This window comes from Gouania willdenowi, chromosome 7 (genome assembly GCF_900634775.1).
Source record: "Gouania willdenowi chromosome 7, fGouWil2.1, whole genome shotgun sequence".
NCBI lineage: Eukaryota > Metazoa > Chordata > Actinopteri > Blenniiformes > Gobiesocidae > Gouania > Gouania willdenowi.
Window position 1 is genome coordinate 1419162 of NC_041050.1, and position 22840 is coordinate 1442001.

The window sequence follows — 22840 nt, forward strand, 5'->3', positions numbered from 1 at the left end:
AGGGAAAACATCAGCAGGTGGTACAACAATAAACATGTCTCTGAACCAGGGAGAAAGCACAACGTTCATTTATCCGTTTGTTCAGTTCTGTGCGTGAAATCACAGTTTATACCATGACTAAAGTAATCAACAAAAAACTGTTTTACTACAGAGCTAGAAGATCAATAACGAAGCATTGGAATAATACATTTTTAAATTATTATTATTAGCATTACAATAATTCTATATATAGAAGCCCATTTCTGCCTCTACATTTTTTTAAATCCCTATGGCAACTCATAATTAACGAGTCAGTAAAGTCATAATTATGAGAATATACATTTCTATGTAAAGTTGCAAAGAAACATAGAAAAATGTAACATAATAATTTTGTAATATTGACTTTATTCATGTACTTCTACTAGTCCCGGTGTGCTGTGGGATTTTGTGACAAGCATACATTATTATTTAGGACCCTAAAAATCCACGTTAACGTTCTCAGAGTCTCAGAGAGGTCCTAACTTAACCTAAACATTCCTAGCTAGAATCTGAGCTTAAAAGTGATTCCAGAACATTCTCAGAGAACTCTGAGCAAAGAATGGACAGAAACTCTTAGTGAGGAGGTGTGGTTAATCCCGTTGCTAGGTATGAGTCATCATTTCAAAAGCTGTGATTGGCTCATCCTAAAAGCTAGATAAAAAAATATACTTTTAGTGATAATGGGCAAAGGATGGACCCACTAATCAATAAACTTCATCATAGAATCTAATCTGATGAAGACTGTAATTGTAAATAATATTTCATAAAATAAAATATCTGTTAAATGAATAATAAGCTATACTTTAAAATGATCCTACAAAGCATGTGAAAACTTTCCCAGTATCTAATAGTGATAGTTGTATTTATTTAGGGTCGTGACAGATCCAAGTCATCACTGCTGCGTTGGTGCATTTCCTCTGTTGCCAGATACCTCAGTATTGTGATGACTTTTATTTCTGGTGGTTTTGATTTGTGACGTTGGAGAAGTAAGTGCATCTCTAATGAGATCAACCACAATTCAATCTGTAGCGTTTCTTTCATTCACTGTCATCCAGTGTTAGGAGAACATCTCTCCTGCCTCTTCCGTCTGTCATTTTGTCGTCTGCTTAGGAAACTCCTAAGTCGCTTAAAAGTCCTCTCTCCTTAGGAGCTCTCTTAAGATTCTTTAGGAACCTTTTATCTTTACTAGGATCTACTCTTCACTTTTAGGCAAATTCTAAGAAACATCACGATTGTAAGAATTTTCTTAGAATTTGGCCACGAGGAGCAACTCTTTGCTCTAAGAATCTTTAGGTCCTTAGGTCTCAGGAAGTTTCTGAGAGCAACTCTGAGGAAGGAGGTAACAGAATGTTTTATCTTAGTGAGGAGGTGTGGTTCTGTTGCTACTATGATGTCGTCTGTTAAGAGCTGTGATTGGTTGTTAGACAAAAGAAATAAAAGCGCTCCGTGCTCCTAGTAATGAATCAACGGTTCATACCTGGACTGCATTAAGAAATGTGGAATCATGAAATGTATTTATTTCAGCAAAATGAAATTCATTTGTACACATCTTAAAATGTTTGAACCACATTCACATTATTCTATTTATTTACTTATTGTTGTTACAGTAATTGTCCACTTTGGTCATTTGACCTCTTCATGTATTTGATATTAATGGTGGAGCAGACACAGCTGTCAGTGATTACTGTGATTACTGACCCTGATAATCAATGCATCGTTCTCTCCTGTGTGTGTGAATCGCTGTTTCCTGCTGCAATCAAAGCGAGGGCGGAGTTTACAGCCCACAGAGAAAGGAGCGAACAAATCACAGGCTGTTATTACGTTACGCTGTGTGAGAAAAGTCACAACAGAATAGTTTTATTGCCAGAGTTTAAAACAATACAACTTGGTGAATGGTGTGAAAAACTAAAACAAACCAGAAACACTATCATAATAATATTACTAATAATAAATATGAGACGTAGCGTCTTATTAAATCACTGTCGTTAAACATACAGAGAATGTCTCTCTGTTTAAGACACTTTTAAGCTTCTTAAACTCCTCCTCACTAATCCATTAGGAGCTCTTTTAGGGCCTAAGATGCTTTGTGAATTACTTTTATCCTAACAAGGAAAAATTCTCAGAAAAATCTTAAAATGCGAGGAATTCTTGAAAGATTTTTCTATGAGTGACGTCACTAAAAGCTACTTTTAGCCTCAGGATACTTTGTGAATACGGGCACAGGTTTTTATTCCAGCCCCAGTGTATCAGTGTCTAGTGTGTTTTTTTGTGCTTTGGCTCCTCCCACCATCATCATCATCATATCAGACCCAGACACACGTGCTTTCCAGCCTCATTCAGCACATCTGGGTCAGTCAGAGCTGAGTGGATTCAGCTGAGATGTAGGGAGGCTGTTAGTGGCTCTGCAGCTCGGACTGGGAACACTGGGATGGCGTTCGCCATGCTGCGGCCCGTGCCCGCCCACCTGATCTACGCGGACTTCACCGCGACCTCCGAGGACGACGAGAACCGCAGCGAGAGCGACGGCAGCTCGGAGCGGAGCTTCTGCGGCTCCACCGACAAACGGATGCGCATTTCCCGCCAGCTGCTGGACGGAGACTCCCCGGTGGTGGTAAAGCAGCGGAGCGCGGCCAACGCCCGGGAGCGCGGACGCACACAGAGCGTGAACTCCGCCTTCACTGCGTTACGGACTCTCATCCCCACGGAACCCATCGACAGAAAGCTCTCCAAGATAGAGACGCTGCGTCTGGCGTCCAGCTACATCTCACACCTGGCCAACGTTCTCCTGAGCGGGGAGGGGACCGCGGAGGGACAGCCGTGCCTCGGAGCGGGTCACGCGCACGGAGAGGGTGGAGGGAAGCAGCCCAGGAGCATCTGCACCTTCTGTCTGAGCAACCAGAGAAAAGGGGTAAATAAATACTGTTTACGTCATCCTTCATGGGAAGCTTCAGTTGGCTGGATACTGTGTGCGTAAAAGCACTAACAATGTGCGTAAAAGTCCATTTACGCTAAAAGTTTGGTTGTCCATTTACTTCTCACATTTTACTTAAGTGATTTCACTCATTTAATTAGTTAAACTATTCATTTTGGTTTGCTTTTATCTGCTGTCAGTGTTAAAGCGTGCGCGTTGAATCACTTTTTACGCACAGAGTTGGAACGACATAAATGCTGCAAACTCAATGTAATCATTCAAATCTCAGATTAAATCCGTCAGCGTTGATCACATTCACTCAGTTAAATCATTAAGTCATTAAAATGCAGGTCTGAATTTTATTTTTTTTCATGAAAGCAAGTGCGTAAAAGCGCAATTACGCACGCGTTTCGAGCGTCACCAAGACTCCTCCATGAGATGAAAGTGATTTATCTTACATTATTTCTTACAGTTTTATCTTTGGGTGATAAAAATTAATTAGTAATAAAGTGCTAAAGTACAATCCATTGTCACACAAACGCACAGCTAACAGGGATATAAGTTTTTATTAATAATATAAAATCAGCGCTTCTCAAATAAAACTCAAAGATCCTTTACAGGAAACATTAATTGATTAAACTAAATTTATTTTACTCACTAAATTAATTAGTGGAATACAGAATCCATTTAGCACTAATGCAGTGTTTTTCAAACTTGGGGTAGCGAGCCCATATGGGGTCGCCTGAAATATCTAGTAATTGATTAAAAAAAAAAAAACCTATTCAAATACATATATTTTTTTTTAATTATTTATTATACTCTGATAAAAATATATATCTGAGCTGGAGTATCTTGTCATTTTATGCACTAACATGATCATAAACAAATTGTAGAGAAAAATGTCTCTGGGGTCGCCAGAAATTTGTGATTAAAAATGGGGTCACGACCCAAAAAAGGTTGTATACCTCTGCACTAATGTGTGCATTAAAATATGTGAATACTAGGTTTCATGCTCCTCAAACAGATGACAACTATATTACATTAATTCTAAGTGATTGAAATGTTGAATCCATCCTGAGTCTTTCCACACATATATATATATACACACACAGTATATACTCTATTCCTCTGTTTCAGATCAAAGACACTAAAGACTGTTTGAAAATGCGAGCATTGGGTCCTCTGAGGATGAGACGCTGACGACTGTTGGAGACGTGGACAATCATTGATCAATAACCTAAACAATCCTCATCAGTCTTTCTCAGGGAAGCTCCAGGCTGGTGGAAGCGTGCACGTACACGTGCACACACACATAGCCACGTGAACATGAACTCATGCTGGATTAAAAGACGGGACTATTTATACTTTACTGACTGGGATGTTTTTGGACATAAGCCTTTCAAGGATGCAGGGCATTTGTTGGAAACTTATGAGTTTTTTTTATTTTTTTTTTTATTGGAGAAGCTTTAAATAAAGTCTATTTTATCAAAATAACATTTTCTCTTTTGCCTTTTTTGTGATAAAATTGTCTCTAAAATGCAGGGGGAAAAATCTAGAACCCTTACAAAAATGCTGAATATTTACTAGTTTTATTTTGGCGGTTCATTTAAACAAATAAAACCTTTTATTTCCATTGTTTCTCGTGCAGCTACGCCACAGGTTGGGCTGTTTCTGTGTAATTGAGTGGTGTACTTTTACTACTTTTACCCAAATCCTACGACGTGCATTTTTTTTGAAGTCTGGTATGGATTAGTCACGGTAAACAGTGGCTCTGGTTCTGTTCCTGAGCCCCCCCCCCCCCCCCTACACAGCTGTTGGTATGTCAGAGGGATAAATCACTGCTGTGCTCTGAGTGGACAGGCGGACGGGGTGAAAGGGCAAAGGTCATCGACCACGGAGCTCTGATGTGAAACTTTATTCAAGTGTAATGATGCAGATTTAATGTAAATGTTGGAGGTTTCTTTATTAACCCTTTGATGCGTAACCTACCAATACCTACTACACTCTTCTGGTCCATGCTTTTATCTCCAGCAGACTGGACTATTGTAATGGTCTTCATCAAATATCTACAGCTGGTTCAGAACGCTGCAGCTCATGTCTGAACCAGAACAAAGAGGTCAGAACACATTAGTCCAGTTTTAAAGTCTTTACACTGGCTCCCAGTCAGCCTCAGAGGAGACTGTAAAGTTCTGCTGCTGGTTATAAATGTGTGAATGGGTTTGGTCCAGAATACATCAGTGAGATGTTAGTCAGGTATGAACCCAGCAGGTCTCTGAGATCTATGGACACAGGTCAGATAGTGGAGCCCAGAGCTCACAGTAACCATGGTGATGCTGCTTTTAGTTGTTATGCTGCAAAGAAGTGGAACAAACTGCAGCAGAGCTGAAGTCAGCATCACATGTGAACATTTTTAAATCAAAGTTAAAGGAACTTTTTTTCTCTACTGTATATGATTGAGAGATTTTTAGTCATGTTGTCATGATGATTTTAATTGATTTTACTGATGATTTTAAATGTTCTTATTGATTTTAAACAATTGAATGTTTTATCATGTAAAGCACATTGAGTTGCCTTGAGTATGAAATGCGCTATACAATAAATGTGCCTTGCCTTCTGAGTGGGGCCAATAATGACCCCAATTAGAATCTTAGAAATTAAAAAAATATCTTTAATTTTGGTTGAAGATGGTGTTTTTTTGTTGTATTTTGGTCACAAGAAACTGGGAGGGGGTCTCCAGATGCCTTCACAAAACTAAAAATATTTTCAGATGAATTTGGAACCATTTTTGCTCATTTTTACACTTTTTCTGCAACTACACCAAACTTGCTTTTTTTCTGCTACTTTTAATGCTCATGTGTCAAACTCAAGGCCCGGGGGCCAAATCTGGCCCTCGAGAGCATCAAATTCGGCCGGAGAAAGTAAAAATGTCAGAGAAAAATGAATCATTTCAAATTCACCAATTTAATGAACTATAATGTTTTTAGTGGCCGATCAGGATGGAAGCATAAACAAACCCACGTGGTATCATTGACGTCAGTTCAAAACCTATAGCATAGCTTGTAGCTTAGCACGCTACATTTTCCAAGTAGCTAGCCCAGCACTGTTTACAAGATCAAAGAAATGTATGTTTGTGGTTTTGTTAGATTTACAATATTAGAAGAACTAAATCAGACTTTTTAAAACATTTATATGGATTCTGTTTATAAATGTACATTAACCACTGTCTAAGGCTAAAGTTGACATGTTTGTAATGTTGAGCCAAATCTGAGAAACAGTCGTTTCTCCCCCTCTGAAGCTAATCTGATGAGTCAACACTTCCTCCTCCTCCAGTGGAAAGTGGTCGTGTTCGGATGTGTTCAGTGAAATCAGAAGCAGAGAAACCTCTCTGTGACTCAGAGACATTAATATCTTTGACGTGCAGGTGGAGCAAGTGTTTGAAACTGTTAAAACACGACCGTGTGCAGCTTTGTTTTTACCAAACGTCTCCAACGGGGCCCAGAAAACGTGCAGCGTGATGATCACCCACGTGGGAATGGTTGCTGCGCTCCCACTAGATGTTCACATCCTTCCTGTTTCTGGATCATCTATTTTAACTGGTGTCAGTGAGGCCAGGCCAGGCTGTGATTTGTGTTTGGTCTGTGAAGGCGTTTCCATCAGGAGGAGATCTTTGATTCACTTCCTCCTCTGACTGTGATCTGTCACTCAGCAGGAGAGCTGCGTACTGCGTTTTAGAGAAAAGAACTTTCTCCTAAATGTTACTACTTTTAAACACCTACAGAATAAATGCCAATAAATATTTAGTTTTACCTATTTTTTGTCCATTTTTGCAAGTTCTTTTTAAAAGTTTAAAAGTCCTTTTATTCAATGTTTGTCCTTTAAAAAAATGTTTTGGCTTTTTATCCAAATAATCCAACTTTTGTCCAATAAATACCTCTTGTTTCCTTTTTTCCTTCATTTTGCCTCTTTTTGTTCCACATTTTTGCCCTTTTTCACTATTGTCACATTTTGCCCATTAAAGCTACCTTTTGCCATTACAAACCACCTGGTTTCTCTTTATTTGTCTATTTTTTACCCTCTCCAGTCAACTTTTCACTCTTTTCTTACCATTTGTGGCCACCTGTTACCATGTCTTTCTTCAGTTGCTTGTCATTTTTTACTGATTTCCTTTGGCCATTTTACAACTTCCATTGTCCAATTTTTTTTACCCTTTTCAAAAAGTTCTGACACTTTTTTCAGACTTTAGCTTCCGTTTTCCAATAAATATAATTTTTTTCCATATTTTTTGTCCTTTTTTGCAAGTTCTTTTTCACACTTTTATCCAATGTTTGTCCTTTCTTTAAATTTTTTTTGACAACTTTTCATAACTTTTTTCCTGTAAATATCACTTCTTTCCCTTTTTTCCTTCATTTTTCCTCTTTTTGTTCCACATTTTTGCCCGTTTTCACTATTGTTTGCCACATTTTGCCCATTAAAGCTACCTTTTGCCATTACACATCACCTGGTTTCTCTTTATTTGTCCATGTCTACTCTCGTGTACTTTTGGCTCATTTTAGTAATTCAATCTTTTCTTGCCACGTTTTTGCCACTTTCGGACCATTTTTGGTCACCTGTTAGAATGTCTGCCTCCACTCGCTTGTAAAAAAAAACATTGCAGACTGCAAAGGGCCAAATTTGGTCGACAACCCACCAGGATGTTGCAGGGTCCACCCCTGTTTGTGTGTATTTACATTTATGAGGAAAAATGGTTTCATAGGAGCATCTGAGTTAGTGTTAGAGTCCTGAAGAGCTGCTGTCCTGCATGTTCTCCATGGTTCTAATGATGGTGTGTGTGCGTTCCGACCACTCTCCAATAAAAATTGGTAATATAAACACCTGAATTTCTAAAAAAAAACACTCAAATGCTGTAGATGTTTACACAATTACACATCATAGGACGTGTTGTACCTGGTCACATGACCACTTCTCTCAGAGAAAACATGACGCGGTACTTGTGGACTTAATAAGCTGAGTAGTCCCTCCTGGGTCTCTTTCTGGAGGGTCGTGCCCTCCTGGATGATTGAGCTTCTCACCATATGGAGAGCCCTGCCACCCTACAGAGGAAACTCATTTCAAACCTTTGTACCTGAGATCTTGTTCTTTGGGTCATGACCAAAATCTCATGATTATAGGTGAGGGTAGGAACCAAGATCCACAGATTATTCCAGACCTTTACCTTTTGGCACAGCTCCTTCATCATGACAGATCAATGCAGACTCTGCACCAATCCACCTGTCCACCTTCCCTCCCTCGTGAACCAGACCCTGAGGCACTTGAACTTCTCCACTTGGATCTCATCCCAGAGAAGGCACTCCACCTATTTTTGGTTGAGAATCATGGACTCAGATCTGGAGGTTCTAATTCTCATCCCGGCAGCTTCACAGTTGGACAAAGTCCTATGAACCCTCAAAGACCTGCTGAGGGTCTAGACCTGGTCTATGGTTCCACGACCAGGACGAAAATCACATTATTCCTCCTGGATCTGAGGTTCTACTATCTGTCATCATCAATATAATCATCAATTTATCTCACCATCACCAATAAACAATGAATGAGTGACTGAATAGTCGTTCTCGTCCAGGTGAGTTATTTATAAACTCATCAGAATAACGTGAACATTAATGGTAGTTTTAGTTTAGCTAAAACTCTTTATTTCACGTTTTTCTTCTAAACATTAGATTGACAGAAGTATGAAGTCCATCCAGAGGTAGATCAGGAGGTGAGGGACGTTTCTCTCCAAAGTTCAGAAACCTGAGGTTGGAGATATTCCACTCATCCATGGACTTTAAATACTTCCTGTGAAGGAAGAGGAAGAAACTGGAACCTTCACCTGTGGACAATCAACTACGTGCGTGTGCGTGATGTCATAGCCTGGTTCAGTGGCTCTGACCCAAAGAGGTCGACCGCTCCATGTTTTCCTTCTTCTGAATACGTGACGTCTTCCTGCTGAGGGAACCTCAGGGAGCCGTTGGAGAGGCCCCTGGTCCCAGAGCCCGGAGACGGACCCGACTCATCCTGACACACGCAGACCCCCAGCAGACCCCCAGCAGACCCCCAGCAGACCCCCAGCAGACCCCCAGCAAACACCTTTAACAACCTCCACGCTCACTTTTCATACATGATACATCCTCCTGACTCAGCTTCCTCTGACAGCTGCCTGGTTCAGATCTAAGGTGTGTGTGTGTGTGTGCGCGTGTGCGTGTGCGTGTGTGCGTGCGTGTGTGTGTGTGTGTGTGTGTGCCTCCACAGAGACCAACAACTATTCAGTGTGTCATGGAAACAAGAATCAAACACACACACATCCCACAGGAGACGTTTGAGGAGCGTCTGCTTCTATTAAACGTATTGATACGCATTATTCATCATAATTTAAACTGGTCTGGATCACAGCCCACACCAAGAACAATCATTTTTACAACAATTTATGACTTTTTACATTTTGATTCAGCTCATAGATATAAACACACAGACAGATCGTTGTTTTTAAAAGTCTCTGATGGGAAAAACATGCAGAATATGAAATAATAACTCAATGGATTACATTTCACAAAGAAACACTCCTCAGAGTCAGTATAACTCCTCAGAGTCAGTCCATAACATTGTGGAGACAAACACACAAAGGACTAAAAAGTATCTCATGGTTTATTTTACAAAACATTTGTGAATATTGTTTCCTACAAAATGTAATTAATGAAGGTAAAATCCATCAGTACGTGGAGATGCTAAATGCTAAAGTGAAGCATGTAGCTTCACCTACAGCTAAAGGCCTCTGCTAACTACATGCTAACAACAGGCTAACTATAGGCTAAATACTGCTAACCACAGGTTACAATGCCACATGTGCTCTATAATGTGTTGCTCACAGAAGAAGAAGAAGAAGAAGAAGAAGAAGAAGAAGAAGAAGAAGAAGAAGAAGAAGAAGAAGAAGAAGAAGAAGAAGAAGAAGAAGAAGAAGAAGAAGAAGAAGAAGAAGAAGAAGAAGAAGAAGAAGAAGAAGAAGAAGAAGAAGGTTCAACTGAGGAAACCAGGGAACAATATGAGATTAGAACGTAATCCTGAGCCTTGGACAATCAGTGCTGAGGCTCAGAGCCAGAGGTGGGAATCACTGACTTCCTTTAATGAACAATTGAACCCGTGCTCAGCTGCTCCAACCCTCACAAAGACAGGAATCATTTCAGCCTGAGACGCAGAAACAAAACAAAGACATTAACGCGATCAAACGGGAGAAAATGTCTCATCGTTGGTGCCAACGGAGCAGCTCAAACATTCTTTCTGTTTGACTCTGTGTCACATGAACAAGGTCAGAACCAGCATCGACGTCTTCCTCTAACCTGCTTCCTTTACCACTGACAGCACAGGTTATTATATTATTACCTTATCAGTAGAAATATGTTTTAATCAGAGGTAAAATGGGTCAAAAGTGACCAGACATTGAAATGGGATTTTAAAAACCACAGAATTTGGTTAAAAGTTGCAAATTCGTGACCAAAAACAGACAGAAAAAGTGGTAAAAATGGTTCAAAGTGTCAATATTGGGACAATTATTTTAAACTGGCAAATAATGGTCATGACAAATGATGAATGTGGTTAATTTGGCCAAATTCAACATGAAATATGGTTAAAAAAGGTTAAGAATGACATTAATGGTTCAACATATGTGACATTATGTGTAAAAGTGGTGGAAATGGTTTATAAGTGTTGAACATGTCTGAAAGTGGGAAAAATGTACAGAAAAGTCATTAAAATGTGACGTAGAAGTGTCAAAAATGGGAGAAATGTATCAAAAATACATTAAAAGGAGCAAAAATATGGAAAGAAAAAGTGATGAAAATAGGTTAAAATATGGCAACGTTTGTGTAGTTGCAGAAAAATGATAAAAATAAGCAAAAAATGTTGAAAATATATTCTTAGTTCCTTAAAGTTATCTGGAACACCCCCCCCCCCCCCAGTGTCTCTTGACCCTAAGGTTGGGTTTGTTTCTCTTTTTAACTTTGATAAAGAATTTCAAACAAATGAGAAAATATCATTTTAAAAAGTATATTTATTGTACATTATGTTGTTCAGGTCTGTTTAATGTTGATCTGTGTGTGTGTGTGTGTGTGTGTGTGTGTGTGTGTGTGTGTGTGTGTGTGTGTGTGTGTGTGTGTGTGTGTGTGTGTGTGTGTGTGTGTGTGTGTGTGTGTGTGTGTGTGTTAAATTCCTGCATTCACAAACACCTTCCCTTCTGTTCCTGGTGACGCAGTGACTCAGAGGGTCTGTGTGTGCCGTTAATCCATAAATTCAACATAAATCCAGCCTCTTTTCAGAGAGAAACAAGCAGGAAGTTCCTGTGGGCGTCTGAGAGACGTGAAGGCAGCTGTGAGGAGGTGCTGGAGCTGCTCAATCAGCACATCCTGGATCTGAACCCACAGCAGGAAAACCAAGGATATCAACATTAAACTGATTGTTTACTCTCTCCTCATAGTTCTAATAAACTGTGTTTTATATTTATTTATTGTACAGATATAGACATATAGGTTACACTAGGGGTTCTATACCTTGGGGTACACTGGGAGGGGGTCGTCAGAATCCTTCAAGAAACAAAGAATGTTTTTCTGCAACTATTTGAATTTGGCAATTGAAAACAATTACATTGTTCTCATTGATTAACTGATTATACTTTATTAATCCCAGAGGGGAAATTCAGTTTCAGTTCCATCCCGACTAAGAAACATGAAAAGACAATCACATATAACATGGGGGCGGGACAGGAACTGCAGCCAGCAGCAGGGCGGAGCTCTGTTTCTTAGATGAGAAATATGGACCAATGGGTAAGAAGAAGAGGTAAAAAATACAAAACCTAACTAGGCCCTTGTATAGAGGGGCGGAGTTTGGAATAATCAAAAAAAATTGAGTTCTTATTATTTTTCTTCTGCAACTCCTTTGTTGTGGAACTTCTCCTCGATTATTAATGTCATCTCATAGGGACAATGTCAACGATGTCATCAGTCGGGGTCAAAGACGTCCCTATCATTGAGCTACAGTGCTCACACTGGTACCATTGAACATCATTTCTGGTCAATGTGTGACCTTGACCTTTGTACAAGGTCATATTTAAGGTCAATTTTCTGTTTTTCCTGCATTATTACTGTCAATTTAGTTACAAAATACACACAATGAGATGTTTTTCACACAATTCAGAAATGTGTATTTTTAACCAGTTTTATGATATTACATTTTTTTCCACAAATTTTGTATCCCATTTGCCTTTTCTTTTCTAATAGTAGTCAACTATACTATATACAGTCAACCTTCAATTTAATTGTCAAATTTAATCAAAATAATGACTTAGACATTTAAAGATATTTATTGGGTATCACAATTATTAATAAAATATTCCTGTCAGAAGTGACGTTAGTCCTTTTTAATAAAATGAAGCATTTGCCTAATATTATTATACACTGGAGGGTGTGACTTCATACTTATTATTTTGTTATTTTGTTACACATTAATTCAGATTCCAGTTATTCTTTTGTTTCACCTTCTAAAAGAGCAACATTTGTTAGATTGCAAGAAATGTATGGTTTATATTTAGTTCCAGCTCTGGCTTACATTTTTAAACATCTTATTTAAATTAGTTTTTTATTTAATTTAACCTGTATAACCTCCCACTAGCAACATCAATGGGTCAAAGTTCATGACTTCACAAGAAATACACTTTCACATATAACTTGTCAACAAATCAGGTTGTCATATTTTCCATTTTTTTGAAATCGCCAAACATGTATTCATCTTTCAAATACAGGTCTAGCTTAGTTTTTAATATAATATCGTTGTTCTTTTGTGTGTTTATGGAGTTGTGTTGCATATTTGCTGTCAATTTGTGTATATTCCTATCATTTAGTGTGTTTATGGTGTTAACCGTCGTGGGCGACCGTGGCTCAGGTGGTAGAGGGTCGTCGTCTGATCGAGAGGTTGGGGGTTCGATCCCAGTACCTGACTATGTGTCGAAGTGTCCTTGGGCAAGACACTGAACCCTAAGTTGCTCCCAGTGGTCGACTAGCGCCTTGCATGTCAGTCCTGTCCCACTGGTGTGTGAATGTGAGAGTGATTGGGTGAATGAGCTGATATGTAAAGCTTTGAGACTGTTTCAGTGGTGATAAAGCTCTATATAAATCATGTCCATTTACCATTTTACCATTTTGTGGGTTTACTTAGTTGCCCATCTCTGCTCTCCATCCTTTTTTGTGTTCCTTAGACACACACACACACACACACACACGGTTCTTAGAATGTTTGATAATGATCAGTAAATATAATCACATGATTAAAACACAGCCTGTTAATCTGCAGTGTCACAGTCTCAAAGCTCCTGTGCCTGTGTGGAGTTTACATGTTCTCCTTCCTTTGGGGAGAACGAACGTTATTTTGTTGTGGAATTGATGAGTTGAGTAAGAGTGAGAAGAAGCAGGAGACGTTTCTTTACTGAAGCCTTTTCTAAATGGTACTTAGTCTATGAGGAACACCTGAGTGGAAACATGAGGGAGGACAGACTGATAAATTTATGGATGGTAAATTTATGGGGCGCCAATTGTAAAATTGCACATGCTAAAATAAACAGCAACTTTTTACACTTACTTTTATATTACTTTTGACCAGATTTAGAACAATATTTGTGATATTTTTTCTTGTCAAAATATATCAATGTTAAATCTAAATGTTAAATCAAAATATTACATTTAAACATACATGTTAAATCTAAATGCTAAATGTTAATCTAAATCTAAATGTTAAATCTAAATGCTAAATGTTAAATTTAAACGTTAAATGTAAAATCTAAATGTTAAATGCAAATCTTAAATGTTCTTCTGGTGAATTTGCACATTAGCTAAATACTTAGTTTCACCCATAGCATTTACATTTAATATTTGAGATTTAGATTTAGATTTAACATTTTTATTTAGATTTAGATTTAACATTTTTATTTATATTTAGATTTAACATTTTTATTTAACTTAAATTTTATTATTATATTTTTACAAGAGAAAAAATATTGCTGTGAATCTGGTCAAAAGTAACAAAAAAAATTCACATATATTTTTTAAACGTGTTTTTTTTTTTGCTAAATGTTATTATTTTGACCTGCTCAACTTTACAATGGGCACTTACATAAATTAGCCATAAATATCAAACAGTGTCTGTGTTATTGTGTAACTGTAGAGCCTTTGAAAAATGACCCTGAACACAAAGTAAATTTATAAATAAATGTTTGAGTGATTTTGTGTTTGTGTCTGTTTAAATATCTGTGTCATAATGAACCTTTTTATGTGTGAATGAGTTTATTTATGGTTTTAATGGTGACCCTGGGAGCCCTCCTGCTCCATCAAAGCGTCGTATATCTGTCAAAGACTCTGTAAACATGTACAGTCTTCATGGGAAAGTGTGAGAGCAGAAGGACCTGAGGGAGGGGCGGAGGAACCATTGGGATGTTTCACTGCAGCAAACAGAGGATTTCCTCAATCAGAGGCCGGAGAGTGTGAGGTGAACAACCTCGCTGACAGAAACATGATGGAGGCCTGGAGCAGCAGCTGGGTGTGCTAACAAGCTCAGGGACCGACTGTGGCTGTAACGCCCTGTGAAACACGTAGAGTTAGAGACAGAAACACTTTCTGCACCAGGGTCTGCAACCTCTTATAATATCTTTCTGCACGTTTGGGTGTTTACAGTTATTTTGTGTATCTTTTTTGTCATTTTGTGTGTTTATGGAGTCATTTTGTTTATGTGTTTATGGAGTCTTTTTGTAATTTTAATTTTATAATGTCAATGTTAAATCTAAATCTAAATGTTAAATATTAAACCTAAATATAGATGTACATTTAAAAATTTAAATCTAAATGCTAAATGTTGAATCTAAATTTAAATGTTACATTTAAATATACATTTTGAAATATCAATCTAAATGTTAAATCTAAATGGTAAATTATTAAATCTCAATCTAAATATTAAATATTAAATTTGAATATAGCTGTTAATTCTAAATGTTACATTTAAATATACATTTTAAAATATAAATCTAAAGGATAAATTGAAATCTAATCTAAACGTTAAATAAAATCTATATCTGAATGTTTAATCTAAATCTAAATTTAAATGTTGAGTCTAAATCTAAATGTTAAATCTAAATCTAAATGTTAAATCTAAATCTAAATGTTAAATCTAAATCTAAATTTTAAAATATCATGAGCAACACGCGTCTCTTTGGCTCCTCTGTTGAGGCTCCATTACTGATCTGTGTGGTTGAACACAGACATGAACATTGAAGAACAGTCATGTGGAGACAGGACCATCTATAAGGGGGAATAAAGGAGAGATTTTTGGGGTCCATCCATAAAGTCAGTAAAATGATGGTCCATTGTTCTATGAATCTGTGATAACCACATTTATTTATTCATCTGAATAATATCCACTGTTATCCAGGAACGTTTATTATTATTATTATAGTCATATTAAAGATGGAAATCCTGGTTTTAATTACTAATAAAATGGTTCAAAGTGACCAAAAATGGTGAAATGGGATTTTAAAAACCACAGAAATTGGTTTAAATGTTCAAATTGTGGGTAATGGAATTAAAAAATGAAGGGAAAATTAGTTTAAACTAGCAAAATATGGGCATTAAAAATCATGAATGTGGTTAAACGGGCAAAAAAAAAAAAAAAAAAAAAACACGTGAAAAAGGTTAAAAGTGACAATAATAGGTTTATAAGTGTTGGAAGTAAAAAAAAATGTGTAGAAAAGGCTTTGAAATGTGACAGAGAAATGACAGGGAGTTTATTAAAAGTCTCAATATTGGGACAATTAGTTTAAACTGGCAAAGAATTGGCATGAGAAATGGTAAATGTGGTTAAATTGGCAAAAAATAATCATGAAATATGGTGAAAAGAAGTTAAAAGTGACAATAATGGGTCAACATATGTGACATTAGGTGTAAAAGTGGTAGAAAGTGTTTATAAGTGATGAACATGTCTGGAAAGTGGAAAAAATGTGTAAAAAAGTCATTAAAATGTGATGTAGAAGTGTCAGAAATGTGAGAAATGTAGCAAAAATACATTAAAAAGAGCAAAAATATGGCAAGAAAAAGTGATGAAAATAGATTAAAATATGTTGAGTTTGATGGAGTTGTAGAAAAAGGGTAAAAATAAGAGAAATTGGGCTCAAATTGTTTTAAAAATATTGTTAATTTCTTGTAGGCATCTGGCATTTAATGACATTAGATTGAGGGAGACACCTTTAGACATGCAGCACAGCGGCTCTCCAGGAATTCATCTTGTGCTTTTTTAAAAAGCTTTTTTAATGGAGGTTTTATAAGTTCTAACTTTAGATCGTTATTGGTAATAAAATATCAATATTTATCCGGTTTTGGTCAAAACATCACATTTGTGACGTAGCTTATGTGGGTTATTTGTATAATATTTTACAGTGTTCTTACATTATGAGACAAACGCAACAAGCTTCACTAATGTTGTAGTGAAACATTGGTTCTAATGCAGAGGTTCCAAACCTTTTTCGGGCTGTGACCCCATTTGATATCAACTTTATCCTCAACACTTGATTTGGTCAAATTAATTTTCTCCATCAAAATTGGCCCTAATCTGCTTCCGTATCAAAGTGTTTCACCTCAGATATTTTATTTTAACCAGATTTATATTTGAGAAAGTTAAAGTACAGGATTCAGTTATTTGATATTTATTGTGTGTTTAAAAAATGATAATGAATCAAAAATGTTTAAAAAAGATTTTTGTTCCGGTTTTACCTAATTTTATTATTTTTTTCACCAACTACGGGACATTTCAGGCGACCACACATGGGGTCACGACCCCAAGGTTGAAGAACCCTGAACTAATGGCTTACGTGTGTTTTTGATGACGATCTTCTGCTCTTGTCGAGCTGAGGATCATCAGTGAACGTTCATTATGTCTGTGAGTCAGTGATGGAGCCTCAGCAGAGGAGCCAATGAGCCACGTGCTGCTCGGGAGCCGCATGTTGAAAAGCCCTGAGTTTAACTGTGAGATCTTTGAAGGATTGATGGTGTGACATGAGTGTGTGGCGTGCCAGTAGCTGGTGAATGAGGCATTGTTTAATGAACGTCTGCTATTAATAAGCCTTAATGGAGCTCCTTTGTCAACAGGAGCGACGCCTCAGAGTAATAATAATATTACAGTGAAGTGGAGACAATGGGGAGTTCCCTGCATCAAAACAACAGGATGAGACGCACATGTAAGAGTGTGTGTGGGTGTGTGATTGATGTGACACCTCCTGTGAATGACACACACACACACACACACACACACACGCACACACACACACACACACACACACACATACACACACACACACACACACACACACACGCACACACACACACACACACACACACACACACACAGTTTATTTTTGTTAGGTTTTTTTTTTTTTCGTTTTCTTGTACATGTTTATTCATTCATTTTGTGTATTTTTCAATCATTTTGTTGGTTTATTGAGTCATTTTCTGGAATTTTTAATCATTTTGTGTTTATTATTTGTGTATATTATTATTATTATTGTTATTATTATTATTATTAATAATAATGATACAAAACTATATCATATGTAGTGTTTAAAAATTGTGTCCACATAAAAGTAAAAGTAGTGCAACAAACAAAACAAAATTGAAAAAAAAGAAATCAAACAAACAAACAAAAAAACAAGCAATGAAGAAAAATTTAACCAAAAAAGAAAGAAACAAACAAACAAACAAGAAAACACAAAATAAACAAACAAATGAAAAAGAAAACAAACAAACGAACTGAGGAATAATAATAAGAATAAAAAATGTAAAAAACTATTAAATTAAATGAAAGTCAGTCCAACAAACAAACAATAGAATACATTTCAATCAGATGAAAACAGAATGAATATGGTTTCAAACAGCCGTCTGTGGCCCAATACAGGACCATATGTGAGCTGTTACTGGTCCCAGTGTTTCCATCTGTTCACCTTCAGAGGTGTACTCCATAAAGGCAGGTTAACAAACTCTGAGTTTATCCATAAACTCTGGGTCAACATACCCAGCGATGGGAAACTCTGGGTATCTGATTCCATTAAAGCTGGTATGAAGTGGGTTAATCAACCCTGAGTATGTAAACCTTGGGTTACTGACGTGCACGTGCGCGACAAAAAGCCATCATCAATGGATCAAAGATTACTCAAACTGCCATGACAACCAAATGGAAGATAGTGATTTATTCACCCTGATGGTGAAATAAGCCGTTGTTTGATGAATATGATCCTGTTCTAAAGGTGTGTTCAGTCTTCAGTGACTATAGTGGCTTAAATCACCTGTAATTAGTCACACTTTATGATCACTTCATCACTTTATTGCTTCAGTGACGTGACGAGTGGTGAATAATATGAATAAAATGTGTCTGAGGAGACGTGTCAGCAGCATAGGATGTCTGCATAGAGAGTCCTCCTGTTACACTGGATATAAACACAGTAAATGCTGCTTCATATCTAATCATTTATATTGATTTTTAATGTAATATTGTCGCCAGAGTCATCTATACGTCCTAAAAAATGTCATAAAAATAACACTGAAGTGGGACGCGAACCCGCGACCCATCGCTTTCAAGAGCAGCGTCACACTTCACTACACCATCATAACTTCAAAAGTACATGATCTACAGATTTAACTGTATAACAATATAAAACAACAATCGAGCCTTAAAAGTGTATTAATTTAAATGATCATCTCCTCCTTTATATTATCTACAGGTTTGTATTCAGTGAACTTTACTACAGACGTCAGTAGATGTTTTAATGTAGATCAACCTCTCAGTGTTTTTCACTTAATGATCTACATCTACAATGTTAGAAAGAAAACTACTGTTTGATAAAAAAATAAATAAACATAAAGCAACACAACATTAGTAATGATGTGAACACGTCTGTGGTGTGTGATGTCACTAATGTGTTTCAGAGAAAAGTGTTAAAGTTTATTAAAGTGTTCAGGTGGGCGGAGCCAGGTAGAAACCCAGGGTTTCTTTGATAAAACCTGTCAGTGACCAGGTTTAGTTCATGAACAATGTTGCCATGGTAACATACTCAGAGAAGAACAAACCTCACTTTAGGAATGAGATACTCAGAGTTTCATCATTTCAGCCTGAACATACTCAGAGTTTGAACAAAACCTGTTTTATGGAATAAACCTCAGATCAGCTTCACTCACACATTTAACAAAATAAAAGCATGTTTATTATGATTTTGATCATTAACATGTGACCTGTGCACTGAGCTGCTGATCCACGAGGGGGCGACAAACATCACACGTCCTTCAATAATAATCAGGAAACAGTGAAACTGTGAGAGTGAAAGCAGAAGTATGAGGAGAGTTTGGCAGAAGCAGAAGATTCACCTGAACATGAGGTGGATGATGATTATGATTATTATGATGATGATGGTGAGTTACTTTCATTAATCGATCACTTTTCTTATTGATTAACAGGACTGTGATTGATTGCTGTTCTCTGATGTTCTTCAGATGTTGGTGTTGATGAACTTTGGAGGAGCTCAGAGTGACAGAAACGTGTCATCTGAATGTAACCAGAACGTGTCTCTGCCCTGTTCAGGAACCATCAGCTCCATGGAGGTGTTCTCAGTCAACTGGGTCAAGGTCAGCCTATTCACCTTCAAATTAAGTCTCTTCAAAATAAAGGAGCGCGAGAACTTCCTCGATGAACGTAAAGCATGAAAACTAGAACCACTTATTTTTGTAGTAAATACATAGATTATGTTTAACGAACCACGTTTTAAAAATGTATGTGAATTTTTTACGTTAGTTTTGATCAGATTTACAGCAATATTTGTGAAATTTTAATATTACCTTTCTCGTCCAAATATAAAGTCATTGTTAAATCCAAATGGTAAATCTAAATCTAAATGTTACATTTAAATATACATTTTTAAATGTAAATCTAAATGTTAAATCTAAATCTAAGTGTTACATTTAAATAAACATTTTGAAATGTAAATCTAAATGCTAAATGTTATATCTAAATGTTAAATGTGTTAAATATCAATGTAAATGGTATATTTAATTGTTAAATCTAAGTGTTTAATCTAAATCTCAAGTTTAAATGTTAAATATTAAATCTAAGTTTAAATGTTAAATATTAAATTTAAATATAGATGTTAAATCTAAATGTTACATTTAAATATACATTTTAAAGTATAAATATAAATGCTAAATCTGACCTAAATCTAAATGTTAAACCTAAATCTAAATGTTAACTGTAAATCTAAGTGTTAAATATTAAATCTAAATATTAAATCTAAATGTTAAATATAAATCTAAATGTTAAATATAAATCTAAATGTTAAATATAAATCTAAATGTTAAATCTAAATGGTAAATCAAAATGGTAAATCTAAATGGTAAACTTAAATGGTAAATCTAAATCTAATTGTAAAATATTAAATCTAAATCTAAATGTTACATTTAAGTATAAATGTTAAACCTAAATGTTAATTTTAAATATAAATCTAAATGTTTAACCTAAATGGAAATGTTAAATCTAAATATCAAGGGTGAAATTATATATTTAGCTAAAATGCAAATTCACCAGAAGTACCAAATTATAAGCTCTATGACGTGAACGAGGAATAGTAAAATAGTTTCATTCTTCAGCTTTAAAGGTTTCGGATTAGTGCGACTTAACATCCTCACAAAATCAGAAATATGTAATATATGTGGATTTATGAATAATCTTTGTGTGTACGACCCTCTTAGTGGCTGCAATTAGCGTTAGCCTGCAGCTAAAGATGACGTTCCCACAGATCGATGGAGAGACGAATCAAAGCATCATCAGGAAAAGTAAAAGTGGAATTCAACGCTACAACCAGAGGGGGGCGGAGCTTGGAGACGAGTACCATCTACTGCTGAGCGCGGTGACGCCTGACGACTCGGGCACGTACGAGTGTCTAGTCAAAGCCGCCGCCGGAGGACAGAACGTGAAGAACAGCGTGCTACTCAAGGTCAAAGGTCAGGGTCAGGCTCCGCCCTCAATGATGTCGTCATAATCAAAATAAACAGAGTTTGAGTGAAGAAATGTAATAAAATAATTTAAAAGAAATTGACAGATGTATGGAGATGTAATTAAATAAAGTAATTTCTTTATAGATAAATAGGTATATAATAAATAAATCAATAAATAACGAATAGGAGCCTTTTTAAAATGAGGTAATTATTATAATTATTAGGATTACACTATACCAAACTGAATTAAATAATAATGTATGATGATGTAAGAAGTTTTCTATTTTAGCGATATTGAAAATTACACATTTTAGGAGTCAGTGCTGAGTGTGTCCTAAACCAGAACTTCATCACAAGCCACACTACAGAACTCACTCACACGTGCTGTCCCTTAGAGGAGAAAAGGCCAAAAGTGGAACATACGTGCAGCTGTTTAACCATGAATTATCTTTATCGTCATATTGAGAGAAAATATTGAGATATAAGTTTTGGTTCATATCGTCCACCTCTAGTTGTAAGAATAGTCAATTTATTTATATCTGTCTGATTAAAAAAATATGTTCATTAGAAGTGTTTCTTTCTGTAATATGTTATAGTTTCATTTATTCAGACAATTTTTTCAGGAAATTTACTTTTAAATTTACCTGATATGTTTTGACTGCCAACTCTGGCATCTGCTGATCGCTATTATGAGTTATTTCGGGGCGTGGCCAACTTGAGAGTCCCCTCCCCTCAGGGTGGCCACTCCCCTGATGAAGTAAATTTTCTAAAAAAAAAAATTGTCTGAATAAATGAAAATGTTGGAATTCTCATGATATTGTTTTTATGTCGTTGAGTCTGAGATTATTACAAAACAGGAAACCCACAAAGAGTGGTTAACTCTCACTTACACACACACACACACACACACACACACACACACACTAATGGGGATCTCTTCTGTCTCATCTCATCAGGCTGTGCCACCAGTGACCAGGCTCTGTTGAACTCCACCCCCACCACCCCCCCCAGTGAGGACCAGGACCAGGTCAAGGACCTTCCCCTCGTGTGGAGCATCTTCATCTCTGTGTGTGTAGCTGGAGGAAAGATCATCCTCTCCCTCACCTGCATCTGGGTAACACCTCTCTAAGAATATTTTATATTTCAGCCCATTTTTGCTTATTTTCACAATTTTTCTGCAACTCCACCAAACTCACCATATTTTAATCTATTTTCATCACTTTTTCTTGTTATATTTTTACTCCTTTTAATGTATTTTTGTTACATTTCTCCCATTTCTAACACTTCTACGTCACATTTCAATGCATTTTCTGCACATTTTTTCATCACTTATAAACCCTTTCTACCACTTTTACACCTAATGTCACATATGTTGACCATTATTGTCACTTTTAACCTCTTTTCACCATAATTCATTATAATTTTTTCTGCCAATTCAACCACATTCACCATTTGTTATTCCCATTATTTACCAGTTTAAACTACTTGTTCTAATATTGACACGCTAAACCCTTTTTTTTTAACCGTTTTTTTTTTCTCTAATTTGCAACTTTTAACCAATTTCTGGGGTTTTAAAAATCCCATTTCACAAATTTAATAAGAATTGGTCACAAAATGAGTTTTGAACTGAAGCTCTTTCAATGACTTACATCTGTCACTTATTGCTTGGATGTTGTGGTTTCCTCACATATTTTATCTACTATTTATAAATGGTGGTTCAAACTTTTTTTGACCTCTGATCTAAAATGAGTTCATGTTGCAAACTGTGAATCTATAACTGTAAAATGTTCTGTGAGAGGAAACAGCGTTTCTGAGCAAAATGCTC

The 22840-nt window shown here is 36.5% G+C and overlaps 2 protein-coding genes across 2 annotated transcripts in view; both read left to right on the forward strand.

Moving 5' to 3' along the window:
- Positions 1–1944: 1944 nt before the first annotated feature.
- On the forward strand, positions 1945–5036 carry tcf15 (transcription factor 15). Its single transcript, XM_028453445.1, has 2 exons — positions 1945–2926; positions 4067–5036. Exons 1-2 carry the CDS (start codon positions 2447–2449, stop codon positions 4127–4129), a joined length of 543 nt encoding a protein of 180 aa, XP_028309246.1. The 5' UTR covers positions 1945–2446; the 3' UTR covers positions 4130–5036.
- A 14312-nt stretch (positions 5037–19348) lies between these two features.
- Positions 19349–22840, forward strand: part of LOC114467586 (CD83 antigen) — a 3927-nt gene continuing 435 nt past the window's right edge. Inside the window, exons 1-4 of the mRNA XM_028453994.1 lie at positions 19349–19440; positions 19522–19653; positions 20817–21021; positions 21972–22129. Coding sequence (XP_028309795.1) covers positions 19363–19440; positions 19522–19653; positions 20817–21021; positions 21972–22129 — 573 coding nt within the window. The 5' untranslated portion in view covers positions 19349–19362. The remainder of the gene's footprint in view (positions 19441–19521; positions 19654–20816; positions 21022–21971; positions 22130–22840) is intronic.

Excerpts from the sequence above, each read along its gene's own strand:
- tcf15 (XM_028453445.1), top strand. The coding sequence starts at position 2,447 with ATGGCGTTCGCCATGCTGCGGCCCGTGCCCGCCCACCTGATCTACGCG. Across the intron at positions 2,927-4,066 it reads TGAGCAACCAGAGAAAAGGG|ATCAAAGACACTAAAGACTG; the intron begins GTAAATAAATAC and ends CCTCTGTTTCAG.